Here is a 20,841-nt window from a genome sequence, read left to right on the forward strand (position 1 = left end):
GTCCTGTCCTGGTGCCACCCAGTGCCATCCTTGTCCTGGTCCCAGTGCCATCCCTTACTGGTCCCAGAGCCATCGCAGTCCCACCTCAGTCCTGTCCCAGTCCAATCCCACTCCCGTCCCAGTCCCGTCCCAGTCCTGTCCCAGTCCCATCCCAGTCCCACTCCAGTCTCAGTCCCAGTCCCAGTCCCATCCCAGTCCCGTCCCAGTCCAATCCCAGTCCCAGTACAATCCCAGTCCCATCCCAGTCCCAGTCCTGTCCAAGCCCCATCCCAGTCCCATCCCAGTCCCACTCCAGTCCCGTCCCAGTCCCATCCCAGTCCCACTCCCAGTCCCAGTCCAATCCCAGTCCCATCCCAGTCCCAGTCCTGTCCAAGCCCCATCCCAGTCCCATCCCAGTCCCACTCCAGTCCCGTCCCAGTCCCATCCCAGTCCCACTCCAGTCTCAGTCCCAGTCCCATCCCATTCCCGTCCCAGTCCAATCCCAGTCCCGGTCCCAGTCCTGTCCCAGTCCCATCCCAGTCCCATTCCTGTCCAAGCCCCATCCCAGTCCCGTCCCAGTCCCACCCCAGTCCAATCCCAGTCCCATCCCAGTCCCATCCCACCCCAGTCCAATCCCAGTCCCATCCCCGTCCCATCCCATCCCAGTCCAATCCCAGTCCCAGTCCCAGTCCTGTCCCAGTCCCATCCCAGTCCCATCCCAGTCCCAGTCCTGTCCCAGTCCCACCCCAGTCCCAGTCCTGTCCCAGTCCCACCCAAGTCCCGTCCCAGTCCCACCCCAGTCCCACCCCAGTCCCATCCCAGTCCCGTCCCGGTCCCGCTGCCACCCCCGGGTGGGGCGGAGCCTCCCGGAGCAGGTGGGCGGAGCCATTCCCCGAGGGGGCGGGGCGTGCCTTACCCCACCAGGGGCGTGTCCTAACGGCGGGGCGTGTCGCACCGTATCGAGGCTGGGGGGGGGGGGGGGAAGGGGGGGGCGTATCCATCACCGGGGAGGGGGCGGGCCCGGCGGTGGGCGGTGCCGGTGGGCGGGGCCCGGGGCGGGCGGGGCGCGCGGCGCTGGGTCCTTTGTTTGAGCGGAGGCCGGAGCCAGCGGAGCCGCCAGCGCCGGGGCCGGGGCCGGGCCGGGACCCGCCGCCCCCCCGCGCCGCCCCCCCCCGCGCCGCCCGCCGCAGGTACCGGGGGGGGGGGGAGGGGAGGGGAGGACGGACACACAGCGGGGGGGGGGGGCGGCGGGGGAGGGGGGGGGGAAGGGGCCGGGGGTGGCCGGGCCGAGGCCTGGAGCGGGGGGGGGGGGGGGGGAGCTGAGGTGAATTGGGGGGGTCCGGGCTGGGGGGGGAATGGCGGGGGGGGGGGGAAACTGAGGTAAATTGGGGGGGGCTGAGGTAAATTGGGGGGAAACTGAGGTAAATTGGGGGGGGCTGAGGTGATTTGGGGGGGGGGGGCACCCCTGAGGTGAATTGGGGGGGTCCGGGTGGAGGGGAATGGCGGGGGGGGGCAAAGCTGAGGTAAAAGGGGGGGGTCTGACCCCCTTGAGGTGATTTGGGGGGGCTCTGGGTGGAGGGGAATGGCGGGGGGGGGAAACTGAGGTAAATTGGGGGGGGCTGAGGTGATTTGGGGGGGGCTGAGGTAAATTGGGGGGGGGGGCACCCCTGAGGTGAATTGGGGGGGTCCGGGCTGGGGGAGAATGGCGGGGGGGGGGGGGGAACTGAGGTAAATTGGGGGGGGCTGAGGTAAATTGGGGGGGGCTGAGGTGATTTGGGGGGGGGGCACCCCTGAGGTGAATTGGGGGGGTCCGGGCTGGGGGGAATGGCGGGGGGGGGCAAAGCTGAGGGGAAAGGAGGGGGCTGACCCCCTTGAGGTGAATTGGGGGGGCTGTGGGTGGAGGGGAATGGCGGGGGGGGGGAAACTGAGGTAAATTGGGGGGAAACTGAGGTAAATTGGGGGGGGCTGAGGTAAATTGGGGGGAAACTGAGGTAAATTGGGGGGGGCTGAGGTAAATTGGGGGGAAACTGAGGTAAATTGGGGGGGGCTGAGGTAAAAGGGGGGGGTCTGACCCCCTTGAGGTGATTTGGGGGGGCTCTGGGTGGAGGGGAATGGCGGGGGGGGAAACTGAGGTAAATTGGGGGTGGCTGAGGTAAATTGGGGGGGGGCTGAGGTAAATTGGGGGGGGGGGCACCCCTGAGGTGAATTGGGGGGGTCCGGGCTGGGGGGAATGGCGGGGGGGGGGGAAACTGAGGTAAATTGGGGGGGGCTGAGGCAAATTGGGGGGAAACTGAGGTAAATTGGGGGGGGCTGAGGTAAATTGGGGGGGGCTGAGGTGATTTGGGGGGGGGGCACCCCTGAGGTGAATTGGGGGGGTCCGGGCTGGGGGGAAATGGCGGGGGGGGGCAAAGCTGAGGTAAATTGGGGGGGGCTGAGGTAAAAGGGGGGGGTCTGACCCCCTTGAGGTGATTTGGGGGGGCTCTGGGTGGAGGGGAATGGCGGGGGGGGGGAAACTGAGGTAAATTGGGGGGAAACTGAGGTAAATTGGGGGGGGCTGAGGTGATTTGGGGGGGGGGCACCCCTGAGGTGAATTGGGGGGGTCCGGGCTGGGGGGGAATGGCGGGGGGGGGCAAAGCTGAGGGGAAAGGAGGGGGCTGACCCCCTTGAGGTGATTTGGGGGGGCTGTGGGTGGAGGGGAATGGCGGGGGGGGGAAACTGAGGTAAATTGGGGGGAAACTGAGGTAAAAGGGGGGGGTCTGACCCCCTTGAGGTGATTTGGGGGGGCTGTGGGTGGAGGGGAATGGCGGGGGGGGCGAAACTGAGGTAAATTGGGGGGAAACTGAGGTAAATTGGGGGGGGCTGAGGTAAATTGGGGGGAAACTGAGGTAAATTGGGGGGGGCTGAGGTGATTTGGGGGGGGGCACCCCTGAGGTGAATTGGGGGGGGCCGGGCTGGGGGGAAATGGCGGGGGGGGGGGAAACTGAGGTAAATTGGGGGGAAGCTGAGGTAAATTAGGGGGGGGCTGAGGTAAATTAGGGGGGGGCTGACCCCCCTGAGGTGATTTGGGGGGGCTCTGGGCTGCGGGGAATGGGGGTGGGGGCAAAGCTGAGGGAAAAGGGGGGGGGCTGACCCTGCTGAGGTGATTTAGGGGGGTCCCGGGCTGAGGTAAAGGGGGGGGGGGGGCGGCAAAGCTGAGGTAAATTGGGGGGGGGGCACCCCCCTGATGTGATTTGGGGGGTCCTGGGCTGAGGTGAATTGGGGGGGGGGTCTGGCCCCCCTGAGGTAAACTGGGGGGGTCTGGGGTGAGATAAATGGGGGGGGCCCCCCCTCTGAGGTGAATTGGGGGGGGCTCCTGGTGCAGACAGGGGCCCCCCCACTCTGGGGGGCAGCTCTTCGGGGAGGGGGTACATCTGGGGGGGGTGTCACACATTTGGGGACCCCCTCCCTCCATGGGGGGGCCCCTTGAGCACTTAAGCTCCCCCAAACCCCCCTTTTCCACCCCAAATTAGGGGGGGCCCTGACACACCTGGGTCTTAAAGGGCCAGCACAGCTTGGGGGGGGGGGCAGCCACCTGGTGTGAACCACCCCGCCCCGTGCCTCAGTTTCCCCTTCTGGGGAGGTGTCCCCCCCATTTTGGGGAAGGGTGACCCCCCCAATCGGGAGGGGGGGGGCATGGAGGGGATTGGGGGGTCAGGGAGGGCCTGGAGATGTTGGGGTGTATAGGGGAGATTTGGGGGTGTCTGGGGGGCCCTGGAGGGGATTTGGGGGTGTCAGGGGGAGCCTGAGGGTTTTGGGGTGCCTGGAGGGGGCTGGGGGGGGGGTTGGGGTGTCTGGGGGGGGGCATGGAGGGGATTGGGGGCTGTTGGGGTGTCAGGGGGATTTGGGGGTGCCTGGAGGGGCCTGGGGGTGTTGGGGGGGCTGGGGGTGTCAGCCCCCCCCGGGGCTGTTTCGCCACCGGTGCCGGGGTTCCCCGGGGTGGGGGTGGGGGTGCCCGGACGCCTGGGTGCCCCCCCCTCCCCCCCCCCGCCGGGGCCGACCCGGGTGCCCGGGGCTGGGCTGGGTGCGGCACCCTGATAAGGCGGGTGTGGGAGCACTGGGAGGGCAGGGACTGGCCATACTGGGAGTACTGGGGGTTGGGAGCGACGGGTAAAGGCTCCACTGGGAGTACTGGGAGCCCAGAGTGCTGTCTGAGAGGTATACTGGGAGCTGGGAGTGCCAGGGAAGGGTTATATTGGGAGTACTGGGAGCTGGGAGTGCCAGGGAAGAGCTATACTGGGAGTACTGGGCGCTGCGGGTGTCATGTAAGGGCTGTACTGGGAGCTGGGAATTCAGTGTAAGGGCTATACTGGGAGCTAGGGGTGCCGTGTAGGGGCTATACTGGGAGCTGGGAGTGCAGTGTAAGAGCTATACTGGGAATACTGGGAGCTGGGAGTACCATGTTAGAGCTGTACTGGGAGGTAGGAGTGCAGTGTAACCGGGCTATACTGGAAGTACTGGGAGCCAGGAGTGCTATCTAAGCGGTATACTGGGAGTACTGGGAGCTGGGGCATGCCATGTAGGAGCTGTACTGGGAGGCGGGAGTGCAGTGTAAGGGCTATACTGGGAGTTGGGAGTGCTGTGTAGCAGCCATACTGGGAGTATTGGGAGCCCAGAGTGCCATCTAAGAGTTATACTGGGAGTACTGGGAGCTGAGGGTGCCAGGTAAGGGCTGTACTGGGAGTCGGGAGGGCAGTGTAAGAGCCGTACTGGGAGTTGGCATTGCTGCGTAAGGGCTGTACTGGGAGCCACGAGTGCCATCTGTAAGAGCTATACTGGGAGTACTGGGAGCTGGCATTGCCATGTAAAGGCTATACTGGGGGGGCAGGAATGCAGTGTAAGGGCTATACTGGGAGTACTGGGAGCTGGGAGTGCCACATAGGAGCTGTACTGGGAGCTGGGAGTACTGTGTAGCAGATGTACTGGGAGCACGGAGTGCTGTCTAAGAGGTATACTGGGAGTACTGGGAGTTGGCATTGCCATGTAAGGGCTATACTGGGAGGTGGGAGCCCAGTGTCAAGTCTATACTGGGAGTACTGGGAGCTGGGGGTGCCATTTAAGGGCTATACTGGGAGGTGGGAGTGCCGTGTAAGGGTTATACTGGGAGTACTGGGAGCCTGGAGTGCTATCTAAGGGCTATACTGGGAGTACTGGGAGTACTGGGAGCCTGGAGTGCTATCTAAGAGCTATACTGGGAGTACTGGGAGCTGGGGGTGCCATTTAAGGGCTATACTGGGAGGCAGGAGTGCTGTGTAGCAGGTATACTGGGAGTACTGGCAGCCCAGGGTGCCGTGTAAGAACTATACTGGGAGTACTGGAAGTTAGAGACGGTAACTAATGGTCTTACTGGGAACTGAGAGCGACCGCTGTGGGGGATACTGGGAGCACTGGGAGTAGAAGCGGAAGGTGTCGTGTATACTGGGAGCACTGTGTAAAGGCTATACTGGTCATACTGGGAATGCCAGGTCTTACTGGGAGCTGGGAATGACAGCTGCTGGGTATACTGGGAGCTGGGAGTGTCATGTACTGGGCATACTGGGAGCTGGGAGTGCTGTGTAAGGGCTATACTGGGAGTATTGGGAGCGGGGAACAGCGAGTATTGGTGTTACTGGAGCTAAGAGTGAGAGATACTGGGTATACTGGGAGGGACAAGTGTTGGTATACTGGGAATACTGGGGCCTAGGAATGATGGGTAATGGTCTTACTGGGAGCTACTGGGTATACTGGGAAATGAGCGCCAGAGTGGAGAGGGAGTTCAGGGAGCGGAGAGGGACAGGTATTGGGAGAACTGGGTGGACTGGGAGCGAGGGGTAATGGGTATACTGGGAGGACTGGGAGGGAGAGGTGTTGGCTGTACTGAGAGCTGGGAACGGCAGGTACTGGTTGTACTGGGGGTACTGGGAATGTGAGTGACAGCTAACGGTTGTTCTGGGAGCTGGGAGCGCCAGTACTGGTCATACTGGGGGTACTGGGAGCGTGAGTGACAGATAGTGGGAGCAGAAGTGACAGCTTATGGTTGTACTGGGAGCTGGGAATGGCAGGTACTGGTCATACTGGGCGCACTGGGAGTGTGAGTGACAGCTAGCGGTCATACTGGGAGCTCGGAGCGCCAGTACTGGTCATACTGGGAGCGTGAGCGACAGGTACTGGGAGTACTGGGAATGGAAGTGGCAGGTCATGGCCATACTGGGAGCTGGGAGTGCCAGTACTGGTCATACTGGGAGCACTGGGAGCGTGAGTGACAGCTAACAGTTGTACTGGGAGCTGGGAGTGCCAGTACTGGTCATACTGGGAGTACTGGGAGTGGAAATAACTGGCAATAGCTGTACTGGGAGGTGGGACTGACAGGTACTGGTCATACTGGGAATGGAAGTGCCAAGTAAAGGCCATACTGGGAGCTGGGAATGGCATGTACTGGTCATACTGGGGATACTGGGAGCATGAGTGACAGCTGATGGCCGTACTGGGAGCGCCAATACTGGTCATACTGGGAGCAGCACGCCCAGCTCGTACTGGGCTCCTGCTCTACTGGTCCCAGTATGGGACTGGGAGGCGGGGGGAGGGGGTACCCAGTGCCTCCCAGTGCCTCCCAGTGCCTCCCAGTAACCGTGTCCCCCCCCCCTACAGATCCAGGCCATGGCTGGCGCGTAGCCCCTCCCCCGCACCGGCGCCGGACCCGCTGACACGTGAGTGCCCCGCCCCCTCGTGCCCCGCCCCCTCGTGCCCCGCCCTGTGCCCCGCCCGTCCGTACGCCCCGGCGGTGACGTCACGCGTGTGCCGGACGCCGCACACGCGTGTTCCCTCCCCCACCCGCGGCTTCAGGCCTGAGGCTGACACGCGTGTGCGGGGTCACGGCTCCGCGCCCACCCCCCCCAGGCGCCGCCACGCCCACGCGTGTAAATGACACGGGATCGCTCCTGCCCGTACACGCGTGTCAGGCTGCACACGCGTGTTACCACACGCACCCGGGGGTGCCCGCGCGCACACGTCAGGGTGTACACGCGTGTAAACGGGCGTGACAACGCGCACAGGGGATACTCGTGCCTGTGCACACGTGTCGGGGTGCACACGCGTGTAACAACAGGCGTTACGGCACGCACACGCGTGTACTTGTGCCCGTGGGCGCATGTCAGGCTGCACACGCGTGTTACAACACACACGCGGGGGTGCCCGCGCGCACGCGTCAGGGTGTACACGCGTGTAAACGGGCGTGACAACGCGCCCACGGGTGTACTCGTGCCTGTGCACACGTGTCGGGGTGCACACGGGTGCGCAACGCGCACACGGCAGCGTTGCACGGGCGCACGCAGAAGCCACGCGTGTGCCGTCACACGCATCCACGCGCAGAGGCGCGCGGTAGCCCCTGTTACCCGAGTCTGCCCACGCGAGGCCGCGCCGCACACGCGTGTCGAGCCGTTACGCGCGCGCAGAGGCAGCGTCACACGGGTGGGCTTGCGCACGTGTGGAACAGCGCGTCACGGGTGGCGTTACACGCGTGTGGATGACGGTGTCACACATGTATGACAGCGTCACACGTGTTACACGTGGATGACTGTTGCAGACATGCTACACACGTGTTACACACATAAGAGCATCACACACATTACACGTCTATTACGCGTGTATGACACGTTACACGTGTTACACACGTAGGACATTACACGCGTGCTACACAGGGTACGGTGTTACACATGTGAGAGCATGACACGCGTGTTACATGCACAGGGCAGTGTCACAGACACGTGACACATGGAGGGCACGGTTACACACGTGTTACACCCGTCTGATGGTGTCACACACGTGTTACACCCAGAGGAGGTGGTTACACACGCTTTACACACGTATGGCAGCGTTACACACGTGTTACACGGGGATGTCCGTGTGACACGCGTTACAGGCAGAGGACACGGTTACACACGTGTTACATGCAGGGCAGACTGTTCTACACGAGTTACACACGTATGACAGCGTTACACGTGTTTTACACGCGTGTGGAAGCGTCACACACGTGTTACACGTGTACGGCAGCGTTACATGTCTTACGGATGTCAGCCTTGCGCACGTGTGACAGGCAGAGGAGGCTGTTACACACGTGTTACACACGTATGGCAGCATTACATGCATGTTACACCCAGCGGACACGCTTACACACGTGTTACACATGTACACAGCGTCACAGGCGTGTTACAGGCGGAGGGCACAGTGCCACACGTGTTACACGACAGCGTCGCACACGTTACACACATAAGAGCGTCACACACATTACACGTGTATGACACGTTACACGCGTTACAGACGTAGGACATCACACGCATGTTACACAGGATACGGTGTTACACACGTGAGAGCATGACACGCGTGTTACATGCACAGCGCAGTGTCACACACACGTGTGACAGATGGAGAGCACAGTCACACACGTGTTAGACACGTATGGCAGCGTCACACACGTGTTACACCCAGAGGGCACGGTGACACACGTGTTACACGTGTATGGCAGCGTCACATGCGTGTTACACCCAGCGGACACGCTTACACACGTGTTATGCACGTACACAGGCGTGTTACAGGCGGAGGGCCCGGTGCCACACGTGTTACACGACGGCGTGGCACACACGTGTTACAGGCGTGTGGCGGCGTCACGGGCGTGTTGCAGGCAGCGGACACGGTGCCCCACGTTGCCACGCACGGACGTCAGCGCCACACGCGTGTTCCACGCGGCCGCACACCCGGGCGTGGCCCCGCCCGCCTCCCCCGCGCCCGCCCCGCCCCCGCCCCGCGTCACCCTCGCGGCGTCACCGGCACCGTCACCCCCCGCCCCTCCCCCCACCCCCCCGCGCCGGGGGCGGCTCCGCTGCGTCACCGGAACCAATGAGTCAACGGCCGGACCCCCGGCCCCGCCCCACAGTCACCCCCTGCCCCACGGCCGCCCCACGGCTACAGCCCCTGCCCCACAGCTACAGCCCCTGCCCCAGAGGTACAGCCACAGCTACACCCCCCTGCCCCACGGCTGCAGCCCCTGCCCCACAGCTACAGCCACGGCTACACCCCCCTGCCCCACGGCTACAGCCCCTGCCCCACAGCTACAGCCACGGCTACACCCCCCCACGGCTACAGCCCCTGCCCCACAGGTACAGCCACGGCTACACCCCCCCACGGCTACAGCCCCTGCCCCATGGCTACAGCCACAGCTACACCCCCCTGCCCCACGGCTACAGCCCCTGCCCCACGGCTGCCCCACGGCTACAGCCCCTGCCCCATGGCTACAGCCACGGCTACACCCCCCTGCCCCACAGCTACACTCATGGCTATACCCCCCCCATGACTACACCCTCTGCCCCACGGCTGCCCCACGGCTACACCCCCCTGCCCCACGGCTACACCCTCTGCCCCATGGCTACAGCCATGGCTACACCCCCCTGCCCCACGGCTACAGCCTCTGCCCCATGGCTACACCCTCTGCCCCACGGCTGCCCCATGGCTACAGCCCCTGCCTCACGGCTACACCCACCACCCCACGGCTGCCCCACACTCGCACCCCCTGCCCCACGGCTGCACCCCCCTGCCCCACGGCTACACCCTCTGCCCCACGGCTACAGCCATGGCTACACCCCCCTGCCCCACGGCTACACCCTCTGCCCCACGGCTGCCCCATGGCTGCCCTACGGCTACACCCCCTGCCCCACGGCTGCCCCACCCTCCCCGTGCCTCGGTTTCCCCCCAGCTGACGGGCAGGACGGGGGACACGTGTATGACACGCGTGTGACACGCGTGGGACACGCCTGGGACACGCGCGGGGCCTGGCCCGGGAGGCGGTGACACGCGACGGTGGGTGGTGGCGGTTGTCACACGCGTGTGCGCCGGGCGTGGCGCGGGGTTGTTCCCTGACCGCGTGTCATCGCGCGGGGGGGGGTGTCACACGCGTGTCGGTTGCGTGTCCCGTGTCGGCCTGTGGGGTTGTACCTGTCACCCCGCGTGTCCCCCGTCCTCGCGTCACCCCGGGTGTCCCCGTGTCACCCCGTGTCCCTGCGTGGCTGGGTACCCCGGTGTCCCCGTGTCACCCCGTGTCACCCCGTGTCCTCGCGTGTCCCTGCGTGTCCTCTGTCCCCACGTCCCCCCGTGTCCTCGCGTGTCCCCCCCGTGTCCCCACGTCCTCGCGTGTCCCCGTGTCCCCCCGTGTGTCTGTGTCCTCCATCCGTGCCGGTGTCCCCATGTCCCCACGCGTGTCCGTGTCCCCCCGTGTCCCCCCTGCGTGTCCCCGTGTCCCCCCGTGTCCCCGGGTGCCCTCCCCGTGTCCCCCCTGCGTGTCCCCGTGTCCCCCCGTGTCCCCCCGTGTCCCCGGGTGCCCTCCCCGTGTCCCCCCGTGTCCCCGGGTGCCCTCCCCGCCTGCTCCTCTCCGTGTCCCCACGCGTGTCCCCATGTCCCCGCCTGTCCCTGTCCCCACACGCCCCCCGTGTCCTCGCGTGCCCTCCCTGCGTGTCTGTGTCCCCGTGTCCCCCCCGTGTCCCTGTGTCCCCCCCGTGTCCCCCTGTGTCCCCCCCGTGTCCCCGCGTGTCCCCCCCGTGTCCCCCTGTGTCCCCCCCGTGTCCCCGCGTGTCCCCCCCGTGTCCCTGTGTCCCCCCGTGTCCCCACGTGTCCCTGTGTGTCCCCCCCGTGTCCCCGCGTGTCCCCCCCGTGTCCCTGTGTCCCCCCGTGTCCCCGCGTGTCCCTGTGTGTCCCCCCCGTGTCCCTGTGTCCCCCCCGTGTCCCCCTGTGTCCCCCCGTGTCCCCACGTGTCCCCGCGTGTCCCCCCCGTGTCCCTGTGTCCCCCCGTGTCCCCCCGTGTCCCCGCGTGTCCCCCCCGTGTCCCTGTGTCCCCCCGTGTCCCTGCGTGTCCCTGTGTGTCCCCCCCGTGTCCCCGCGTGTCCCCCCCGTGTCCCACGTCCCCGTGTCCCCCTCCCCCCCACGTCCCCCTGTGTCCCCCCCAATGTCCCATCCCCCCGTGTCCCCCCGTGTCCCCCCCGTGTCCCCCTCCCCCAATGTCCCCCCATGTCCCCCTCAATGTCCCATCCCCCCATGTCCCTCCCGTGTCCCCCCCGTGTCCCACGTCCCCGTGTCCCCCTCCCCCCATGTCCCCCCGTGTCCCCCAATGTCCCCTGTCCCCCTCCCCCCCAATGTCCCCCCCGTCCCCCCCAATGTCCCCCCATGTCCCCCCCATCCCCCCACGTCCCCCCCACGTCCCCCGTCCCCCCCCACTGTCCCCTCCCCCCCACGTCCCCCCCGTGTCCCCTGTCCCCCTCCCATCCCCCCACATCCCCCGTGTCCCCCCCTCCCCCCGGGATTCCCCCCCCCCCCTCCCCTCCCCCCACTGCCGGCCCCGCGCGATGTCACGGGCGTCCGGCTGACGTCACCGTCACCTCACACCGGGGGAGGGGGGGAGGGGGGGGGGGCACCCGCAGCCCACGCGGGGCCCCGGCGGTGACTTCACCCCCTGTCACCCGGCCGCCACGCGGTGACGGGGCCCGGGGCCAGCGGCAGAGCCGGCACCGGCGGCACCGGGGGCACAGGCGGGTGAGGGGCCGGGGGGGAGGGGGCGTGGGGGGGGGTCACGCGTGGGGGGGTCGTGGGGGGGAAGGGTCGTGGGGGGGGGTCATGTGTGGGGAAGGGTCGTGGAGGGGGGTCACGGGGGGGGTCACACGTGTGGGGGGGTCATGCGTGGGGGAGTCGTGGGGGGGGTCGTGGGGGTCGTGGGGGGGGGAGGGGTCGTGTGTGAGGAGGTCACGCGTGGGGGGGTCGTGGGGGGGAAGGGTCGTGGAGGGGGGGTCACGTGGGGGGGCTCACGCGTGTGGGGGGGTCACGCGTGGGGGAGTCGTGGGGGGGTCGTGGGGGTCGTGGGGGGGGAGGGGTCGTGTGTGAGGGGATCACGCGTGGGGGGGGTCATGTGTGGGGGGGTCGTGTGGGGAAGGGTCATGGAGGGGTCATGCGTGTGGGGGGGTCACGCGTGGGGGGGGTCGTGTGGGGAGGGGTTGTATGTGGGGGGGGTCGTGGGGGGGGTCATGCGTGGGGGGTCACACGTGTGGGGGATCATGTGGGGGGGTCACGCGTGGGGGGGGTCATGTGTGGGGGGGTCGTGTGGGGAAGGGTCGTGGGGGGGGTCACGCCTGTGGGAGGTCACACGCGTGTGGGGGTCACACGTGTGGGGGGGTCACGTGTGGGGAAGGGTCGTGTGGGGGGGTCACATGTGGGGGGTTGTGTGGGGGGTCACGCGTGTGGGGGGGTCATGCGTGGGGGGTCGTGTGGGGAAGGGTCGTGTGGGGGGTCACACATGTGGGAGTCACGCGTGTGGGGGGTCACGCGTGGGAGGTCACATGGGGAGGGGTCGTGTGGGGAGGGGTCACGCATGTGGGGGGTCACACGTGTGGGGTCACACACGGAGAGAGGGTCACGCGTGTGGGGTGGGTCGCGTGTGGGGGGTCATGCGTGTAGGGGTCACGTGTGGGGAGGGGGTCACGCGTGTGGGGCTGTTGCATGCGGTGGTCATGGGGAGGGGTTGCGTGTGCGACAGCGGTTGGGTGCGGTGGTGGGTCACGCGTGTGCGGTTGTGGGTCACGCGTGTGCGGTTGTGGGTCACGCGTGTGCGGTTGTGGGTCACGCGTGTGTGGTGGTGGGTCACGCGTGTGTGGTGGTGGGTCACGCGTGTGCGGTGGTGGGTCACGCGTGTGCGGTTGTGGGTCACGCGTGTGAGGTTGTGGGTCACGTGTGAGGTTGTGGGTCACGCGTGTGGTTGTGGGTCACGCGTGTGCGGTTGTGGGTCACGCGTGTGCTTGTGGGTCACGGGTGTGCGGTGGTGGGTCACGCGTGTGCGGTTGTGGGTCACGCGTGTGCGGTGGTGGGTCACGCGTGTGGTTGTGGGTCACGCGTGTGGTTGTGGGTCACGCGTGTGCAGTTGTGGGTCACGCGTGTGCTTGTGGGTCACGCGTGTGCGGTTGTGGGTCACGCGTGCGGTTGTGGGTCACGCGTGTGCGGTTGTGGGTCACGCGTGTGGTTGTGGGTCACGGGTGCGGTTGTGGGTCACGCGTGTGCTTGTGGGTCACGCGTGTGCGGTTGTGGGTCACGCGTGCGGTTGTGGGTCACGCGTGTGCGGTTGTGGGTCACGCGTGTGGTTGTGGGTCACGCGTGTGCAGTTGTGGGTCACGCGTGCGGTTGTGGGTCACGCGTGTGCCACAGAGTCGGGGGCTGCGCTGGCGTGTTAGGGCGGTTCTGCGTGTCCGTGGGTCGCGTGGTGGGGTGGCGCCTGTCACCGTCACGCGTGTCACCGTCACGCGTGTCACATCACGTGTGCCAGGCTTGCGTCATCGCGTGTCAGCGCGGCGTCCCCATGCGTGCGCTGGCGGGACGCGGGGGTGCGGCCGCGTGTCGGGGCGTGTTATCGCGTGTTGTGCGCGTAAAGCGTCGCCTGTGCCGGGGTTTGGGGCGGGGCCACGGGGGACACACGCGTGTGCGTGTCAGCCCGTGTCGCGCCCGCCGAGTGGCGTGAGGGCCCCCTGCGACGTGGGGGGGTCCGTGTCCCCGGGTGACGTGTGATGATGTCACGCGCGGGTTTGGCACGTCGCGGTGATGGGGGGGGGCTGTGATGTCACACGCGTGTCGTGCGTGTCACGGTGACACGGGTCGGGTGTCGTTCCCCTTCAGCGGCTCTTTATGGGGGGGGGTTGGGGCAGATGTGGGGCAGCCGTGGGGCAGCTGTGGGGCGGCCGTGGGGTGGTTGTGGGGCGGCTGTGGGGCGGCCGTGGGGCAGATGTGGGGTGGCCGTGGGGCAGCCGTGGGGTGGTTGTGGGGCGGCCGTGGGGCACCGTGGGGCAGCTGTGGGGTGGTTGTGGGGTGGCCGTGGGGCAGCCGTGGGGCGGCTGTGGGGTGGTCGTGGGGAGGCCGTGGGGCACCATGGGGCAGCTGTGGGGCGGCCGTGGGGCGGCTGTGGGGCGGCCGTGGGGCAGATGTGGGGCAGCCGTGGGGCGGCCGTGGGGCAGCCGTGGGGCAGCTGTGGGGTGGTCGTGGGGAGGCCGTGGGGCACCGTGGGGCAGCCGTGGGGCGGCTGTGGGGCAGCCGTGGGGCAGATGTGGGGAGGCCGTGGGGCAGCCGTGGGGCAGCCGTGGGGCAGATGTGGGGCAGCCGTGTATGATGCCCCTCCCCCTTCCCGTCAGCCGGCGCCTTCCCGCTCGCCGTGGGCGCTGTGGGGTTTCCCTCGGCCGCCCCCGCCCCACGGCCGCCCCACGGCCGCCCGTGTCCCCCCCCCCCGCCCCCCCCCGTGTCGTCATCCCGCCCCACACGTCACGGGACGGCCCCAAAATTCCCCCGTGGGGGCGGTCACAGCTGGGGGGGGGGGCGGGGGGAGCCCCTGCCCCATAGCGGGGTGTCCTGCCCCCCAACTGCCCCCCCAGGGCCCCCTGCCCCACATCTGCCCCACATCTGCCCCACATCTGCCCCCCAAGTGCCCCCCCAGGGCCTCCTGCCCCACATCTGCCCCACATCTGCCCCACATCTGCCCCCCAAGTGCCCCCTGCCCCACATCTGCCCCACATCTGCCCCCCAAGTGCCCCCCCCAAGTGCCCCCTGCCCCACATCTGCCCCACAGCAGGTCCCGCCCCACGTCTCTGCCCCAAAGGGGGTGGGGTCCCGCCTTCCCCCGCCCTCATTGGCCAGCACCGGCCTAAGCCCCTCCTTCCCATTGGTCACCCGGCAGGCTGAGCTAGAAGACGGATGGGAAAGATGATTGGCTGCCAGGCGAGGGGCGCCCTGTGATTGGCCGGATTCCTGGAGAGCGTCGCCGGATAGGTGAGGCGGGGCGGGGCCGAGACGAGGGGGCGGGGCCCTGGCGGGAGGGGCGGGGCCGAGACGAGGGGGGTGGGGTCTGTGTCGCGCCTGAAGCCCCGCCCGCGCAGTCGCGCGTCATCCGGATGCCCCGCCCACTTCCGCCCCACGTTGTTCCTGCTTCCCCCCTCCCCCCACCGGCCTCTCACTGCCCCATAGCTGCCCCATAGCTGCCCCATAACCACCCCCCACTGCCCCATAACTACCCCATAGCTGCCCCATAACCACCCCCCACTGCCCCATAACTGCCCCATAGCTGCCCCATAACCACCCCACTGCCCCATAGCTGCCCCATAACTGCCCCATAACCTCCCCTTTGCCCCCCAGTGCTGCATAACCACCCTGTAACTGCCCCATAACCACCCCCCAGCGCCCCATAGCTGCCCCATAACCACCTCATTGCCCCATAACTGCCCCACAACTGCCCCACTCTTCCCCAGTGCCCAATAACTGCCCCACTGCCCCATAGCTGCCCCCCACTGCCCCATAGCTGCCCCCCACTGCCCCCTAACTGCCCCATAACCACCTCTCTGCCCCCTACTGCCCCATAGCTGCCCCCCACTGCCCCATAGCTGCCCCCCAGTGCCCCCTAACTGCCCCATAACCACCTCTCTACCCCCCAGTGCCCCATAGCTGCCCCCCACTGCCCCATAGCTGCCCCCCAGTGCCCCCTACCTGCCCCATAACCACCTCTCTGCCCCCCACTGCCCCATAGCTGCCCCCCAGTGCCCCCTAACTGCCCCATAACCACCTCTCTGCCCCCCACTGCCCCATAGCTGCCCCCCAGTGCCCCCTAACTGCCCCATAACCACCTCTCCGCCCCCCACTGCCCCATAGCTGCCCCCCACTGCCCCATAGCTGCCCCCCAGTGCCCCCTAACTGCCCCATAACCACCCCTCTGTCCCCCACTGCCCCATAGCTGCCCCCCACTGCCCCATAGCTGCCCCCCAGTGCCCCCTAACTGCCCCATAACCACCTCTCTGCCCCCCGCTGCCCCATAGCTGCCCCCCAATGCCCCACAACTGCCCCCCAGTGCCCCATAGCTGCCCCCCAATGCCCCATAACCCTCCCCTGTGCCCCATAACCAGCCCCCCCCACCCCCAGTGCCCCATAAGTGCCCCCCAACTGCCCCCCCCGCCCCCCCGTGACCCCTGCCCCCCCACCCCAGGTGTATGCGGCAGTGAGGGAGGGGCCGCCCCAGCCCAGCAGCCGCCCCACCCCTCCCCCCCGGGGCTGCCCCTCCCCCGCCCCCCGCGGGGGGGCCCGGGGGGACCCAGGGCCTCCGGTGCCCCAGGAGTGGTGAGTGGGGGGGCAGGGGGGGCGGGGGAGGGCTGTGGGGCTATTTTGGGGGGCTGGGTAGCATCTATGGGGCAGGGAGGGGAGTATCTATGGGGCAGGGGGTATCTATGGGGCAGGCGGGGGGTATCTATGGGGCAGGCGGGGGGTATCTGGGGCAGGGGGTATCTATGGGGCAGGGTGTATCTATGGGGCAGGCGGGGGATATCTATGGGGCAGGAGGGGGTATCTATGGGGCAGGCGGGGGGTATCTGGGGCGGGGGGTATCTGGGGCGGGGGTATCTATGGGGCAGGTGGGGGGTATCTGGGGTGGGGGGTATCTGGGGGGGTATCTATGGGGCAGGTGGGGGGTATCTATGGGGCAGGACGGGGTATCTATGGGGCGGGGGGTATCTATGGGGCAGGCGGGGGGTATCTATGGGGCAGGAGGGGGGGTATCTATGGGGCGGGGGGTATCTATGGGGCGGGGGGTATCTGGGGCGGGGGGTATCTATGGGGCAGGAGGGGGGTATCTATGGGGCGGGGGGTATCTATGGGGCAGGAGGGGGGGTATCTATGGGGCGGGGGGTATCTATGGGGCAGGCAGGGGGTATCTGGGGCGGGGGTATCCGTGGGGCGGGGTGTGTGGGGCTGACGTGCCGTGGGGCAGGCTGGATGCATCGCGCCGTGGAGCCGCTGGGGGGCCGGGCCGGACGGGACCCCTTCGCCGTGGGGAGCCTGGGCTGCGGCGGGGCCTGGGCCGCCTGCCCCCCCCGCCCCTGGCTGCCCGGCACCAGGTACCTGCCCCACGCTGCCCCACGCTGCCCCACACTGCCCCACGGGGACCCCACGCTGCCCCACACTGCCCCACGCTGCCCCACACTGCCCCACGGGGACCCCACGCTGCCCCACACTGCCCCATGCTGCCCCACGGGGACCCCGTGCTGCCCCACACTGCCCCACACTGCCCCACGGGGACCCCACGCTGCCCCACAGGGACCCCACGCTGCCCCACACTGCCCCACAGGGACCCCACGCTGCCCCACACTGCCCCACACTGCCCCACGGGACCCCACGCTGCCCCACGGGGACCCCACGCTGCCCCACGCTGCCCCACGGGGACCCCACGCTGCCCCACACTGCCCCACGCTGCCCCACACTGCCCCACGCTGCCCCACGGGGACCCCACACTGCCCCACACTGCCCCACGGGGACCCCACGCTGCCCCACACTGCCCCACGCTGCCCCATGCTGCCCCACGGGGACCCCATGCCCCGGGGGGGTCCCCCCACACCCGGGGGTCCCCCCACATCTCTCCCCCCCCCCCAGGTGTTCTTCCAGCGTGGGGCAGGCGCAGCTGCCCCCCCACCTCGCGCCCCCCCCCAGCGGCAATGGGGGCCCCTCCCACAAGCCCTACTTCCCCCCGGGGTAAGTGCTGCCCCCCCGGGTCCCCCCGGGTCCCCCCATGTCCCCCCCCCGAGTCCCCCCCTCGTGTCCCCCCCTCGTGTCCCCCCATGTCCTCCCCGTGTCCCCGTGTACCCCCCCCGTGCCCCCCCGAGTCCCCCCATGTCCCCCCCTCGTGTCCCCCCGTGTCCCCCCCCATGTCCCCCCCGTGTCCCCGTGTACCCCCCCCGTGCCCCCCCGAGTCCCCCCGTGTCCCCCCCGTCTCCCCCCATGTCCCCCCCTCGTGTCCCCCCGTGTCCCCCCCCATGTCCCCCCCGTGTCCCCGTGTACCCCCCCCATGTGCCCCCCCGTGTCCCCCCCCCGTGTCCCCCTGTGTCCCCCTGTGTGTCCCCCCCATGTCCCCCCCGTGTCCCCGTGTACCCCCCCGTGTGCCCCCCCCGTGTCCCCCCCCGTGTCCCCCCCCATGTACCCCTCTCCCCCCCCCAGCAGCCAGAGCCCCCCCAAGAATCCCTGGGGGGTCCGTCTATGGGGCAGAGCCCCCCAAGTGCCGCCCTGACCCCCATATCCCCCCCCAGGGCCCCCCCCAGGGCCCCCCCCCCCGGCCCCCCGGCTGCGTGGGGGGGTTTCTATGGGGCTGAGCCCCCCAAGTGCCCCCCTGACCCCCATATCCCCCCCCCAGGCCCCCCCAAGCCCCCCCCCGGCCCCCCTGAGCCCCTCCCCGGCTGCGTGGGGGTTCTCTATGGGGCTGAGCCCCCCAAGTGCCCCCCTGACCCCCATATCCCCCCCCCAGGGCCCCCCCCCAGGCCCCCCGGCTGCATGGGGGGGTTTCTATGGGGCTGAGCCCCCCAAGTGCCCCCCTGACCCCCATATCCCCCCCCAGGGCCCCCCCCAGGGCCCCCCCCCCGACCCCCCGGCTGCATGGGGGGGTCTCTACGGGGCTGAGCCCCCCAAGTCCCACCCCAGGGGTTTGTGGGGGGCCCATCTATGGGGCTGAGCCCCCCAAGTGCCCCCCTGACCCCCACGTCCCCCCCCAGGGCCCCCCCCCGGGTGCCCCCCGGCCCCCCCGAGCCCCTCCCCGGCTGCATGGGGGGGTCTCTATGGGGCTGAGCCCCCCAAGTGCCCCCCTGACCCCCACGTCCCCCCCCAGGGCCCCCCCCCGGGCGCCCCCCGGCCCCCCCGAGCCCCTGCCCGGGTGCCTGCGGGTGCTGCAGCCGCAGCCCTGGGAGCCGCTGGCCGAGGCCCCCCCGGAGCTGGAGGAGCCCCCCCCGAGCTGCTACCACAGCCCCGCCCGCTGCCACCGCGGCCACCGCGGGGACGTCCTGGGCCACCGCGGGGACATCGCCGCCCGCATCGGGCGCCTCCAGCAGGTGGGGACACGGGGGGGGACACGGGGGGGGGGGGGACACGGGGGGACGGGGCTGGGGGTGGCCCTGGGGTGATGCCACCTATGGGGACATCGGTGCCAGCGTCAGGTGACAGCAGGGGGTTGGGGACACTGGGGACACTGGGGACATGGGGGGGACACGGGGACAGGGCTGGTGGTGGCCCTGGGGTGATGCCACCACGGCCGTGGCACCTATGGGGACATCGGTGCTGGCCTCGGGTGACAGCAGGGGGGTTGGGGACCCTGGGGACAGCGGGGTGACACGGGGGGACAGGGCTGGGGGTGGCCCTGGGGTGATGCCACCATGGCTGTGGCACCTCTGGGGACATTGGTGCCAGCGTCAGGTGACAGCAGGAGGTGACAGTGGGGTTGGGGACAGTGGGGACCCTGGGGACATCGGGGTGACACAGGGGGACATGGGGGGACAGGGCTGGGGGTGGCCCTGGGGTGATGCCACCTATGGGGACATCGGTGCTGGCCTCGGTGACAGCAGGGGGTTGGGGACCCTGGGGACAGCAGGGTGACACGGGGACAGGGCTGGTGGTGGCCCTGGGGTGATGCCACCACGGCCGTGGCACCTATGGGGACATCAGGGCTGGCCTCGGGTGACAGCAGGGGGTTGGGGACCCTGGGGACACCGGGGGGACATGGGGGGGACATGGGGGGACAGGGCTGGTGGTGGCCCTGGGGTGATGCCACCACGCTGTGGCACCTCTGGGGACATCGGTGCTGGCCTCGGGTGACAGCAGGGGGTTGGGGACCCTGGGACAGCGGGGTGACACGGGGACAGGGCTGGTGGTGGCCCTGGGTGGTGGTCCTGCGGTGGCCGTCCCCATGGTGGGTGCTGTCCCCATGGGTGACACTGGCAGTGGGTGACATCCCTTGGTGGGTGCTGTCCCCTCTGTGGGTGCTGTCCCTCTGTGGGTGACACCGGCGGTGGGTGACATCCTGCGGTGGTGCTGTCCCTGTGGTGGGCGACACCAGGGGTGGGTGCTGTCCCTCTGTGGGTGACACCAGTGGTGGGTGACGTCCCGCGGTGGCGCTGTCCCTGTGGTGGGTGACACTGGTGGTGGGTGACGTCCCATGGTGGGTGACACCGGCAGTGGGTGACGTCCCTCTGTGGGTGCTGTCTCCCTGTGGGTGACACTCGTGGTGGGTGCTGTCCCCTCTGTGATGTCCCGTGGTGGGTGACACCAGCGGTGGGTGACACTGGTGGTGGGTGACATCCCGTGGTGGTGCTGTCCCATGGTGGGTGACACCGGGGATGGGTGACATCCTGCGGTGGGTGCTGTCCCATCTGTGGGTGCTGTCCCTCGGTGGGTGACACTGGTGGTGGGTGACGTCCCATGGTGGGTGCTGTCCCCTCCTATGGGTGATGTCCTGTGGTGGGTGGACACTGGCGGTGGGTGACACCGGGGGTGGGTGCTGTCCCCTCTGTGGGTGACGTCCCATGGTGGGTGACCACTGGTGCTGGGTGACGCCAGTGGTGGGTGACGTCCCCCGTGGGTGCTGCCCCCCGTGGGTGCCCCCCCCATGGGTGCTCCCGGGGTGGGCGCTGCCCCCCGTGGGCGCTGCCCCCGTGGGTGCTGCCCCCCATGGGTGCTCCCGGGGTGGGCGCTGCCCCCCGTGGGCGCTGCCCCCCGTGGGTGCTGCCCCCCATGGGTGCTCCCGGGGTGGGTGCTGCCCCCCGTGGGTGCTGCCCCCCGTGGGTGCTGCCCCCTGTGGGTGCTCCCGGGGTGGGCGCTGCCCCCCGTGGGTGCTGCCCCCCGTGGGTGCTCCCGGGGTGGGCGCTGCCCCCCGTGGGTGCTGCCCCCCCATGGGTGCTCCCGGGGTGGGCGCTGCCCCCTGTGGGTGCTGTCCCCCGTGGGTGCTGCCCCCCATGGGTGCTCCCGGGGTGGGTGCTGCCCCCCGTGGGT

At 68.8% G+C, this 20,841-nt stretch overlaps 1 protein-coding gene across 1 annotated transcript in view; it reads left to right on the top strand.

The window, feature by feature from the left end:
- The first annotated feature begins 1,078 nt into the window (after window positions 1-1,078).
- The window catches only part of LOC142074442 (lysine-specific demethylase 6B-like), a 20,143-nt gene continuing 380 nt past the window's right edge, over window positions 1,079-20,841 (top strand). The window contains exons 1-7 of the mRNA XM_075135066.1: window positions 1,079-1,169; window positions 6,643-6,701; window positions 14,735-14,826; window positions 16,031-16,161; window positions 16,808-16,934; window positions 17,467-17,565; window positions 18,689-18,908. Coding sequence (XP_074991167.1) covers window positions 16,813-16,934; window positions 17,467-17,565; window positions 18,689-18,908 — 441 coding nt within the window. The 5' untranslated portion in view covers window positions 1,079-1,169; window positions 6,643-6,701; window positions 14,735-14,826; window positions 16,031-16,161; window positions 16,808-16,812. The remainder of the gene's footprint in view (window positions 1,170-6,642; window positions 6,702-14,734; window positions 14,827-16,030; window positions 16,162-16,807; window positions 16,935-17,466; window positions 17,566-18,688; window positions 18,909-20,841) is intronic.

The sequence above is a fragment of the Calonectris borealis genome, chromosome 36, assembly GCF_964195595.1.
Source record: "Calonectris borealis chromosome 36, bCalBor7.hap1.2, whole genome shotgun sequence".
Lineage (NCBI taxonomy): Eukaryota > Metazoa > Chordata > Aves > Procellariiformes > Procellariidae > Calonectris > Calonectris borealis.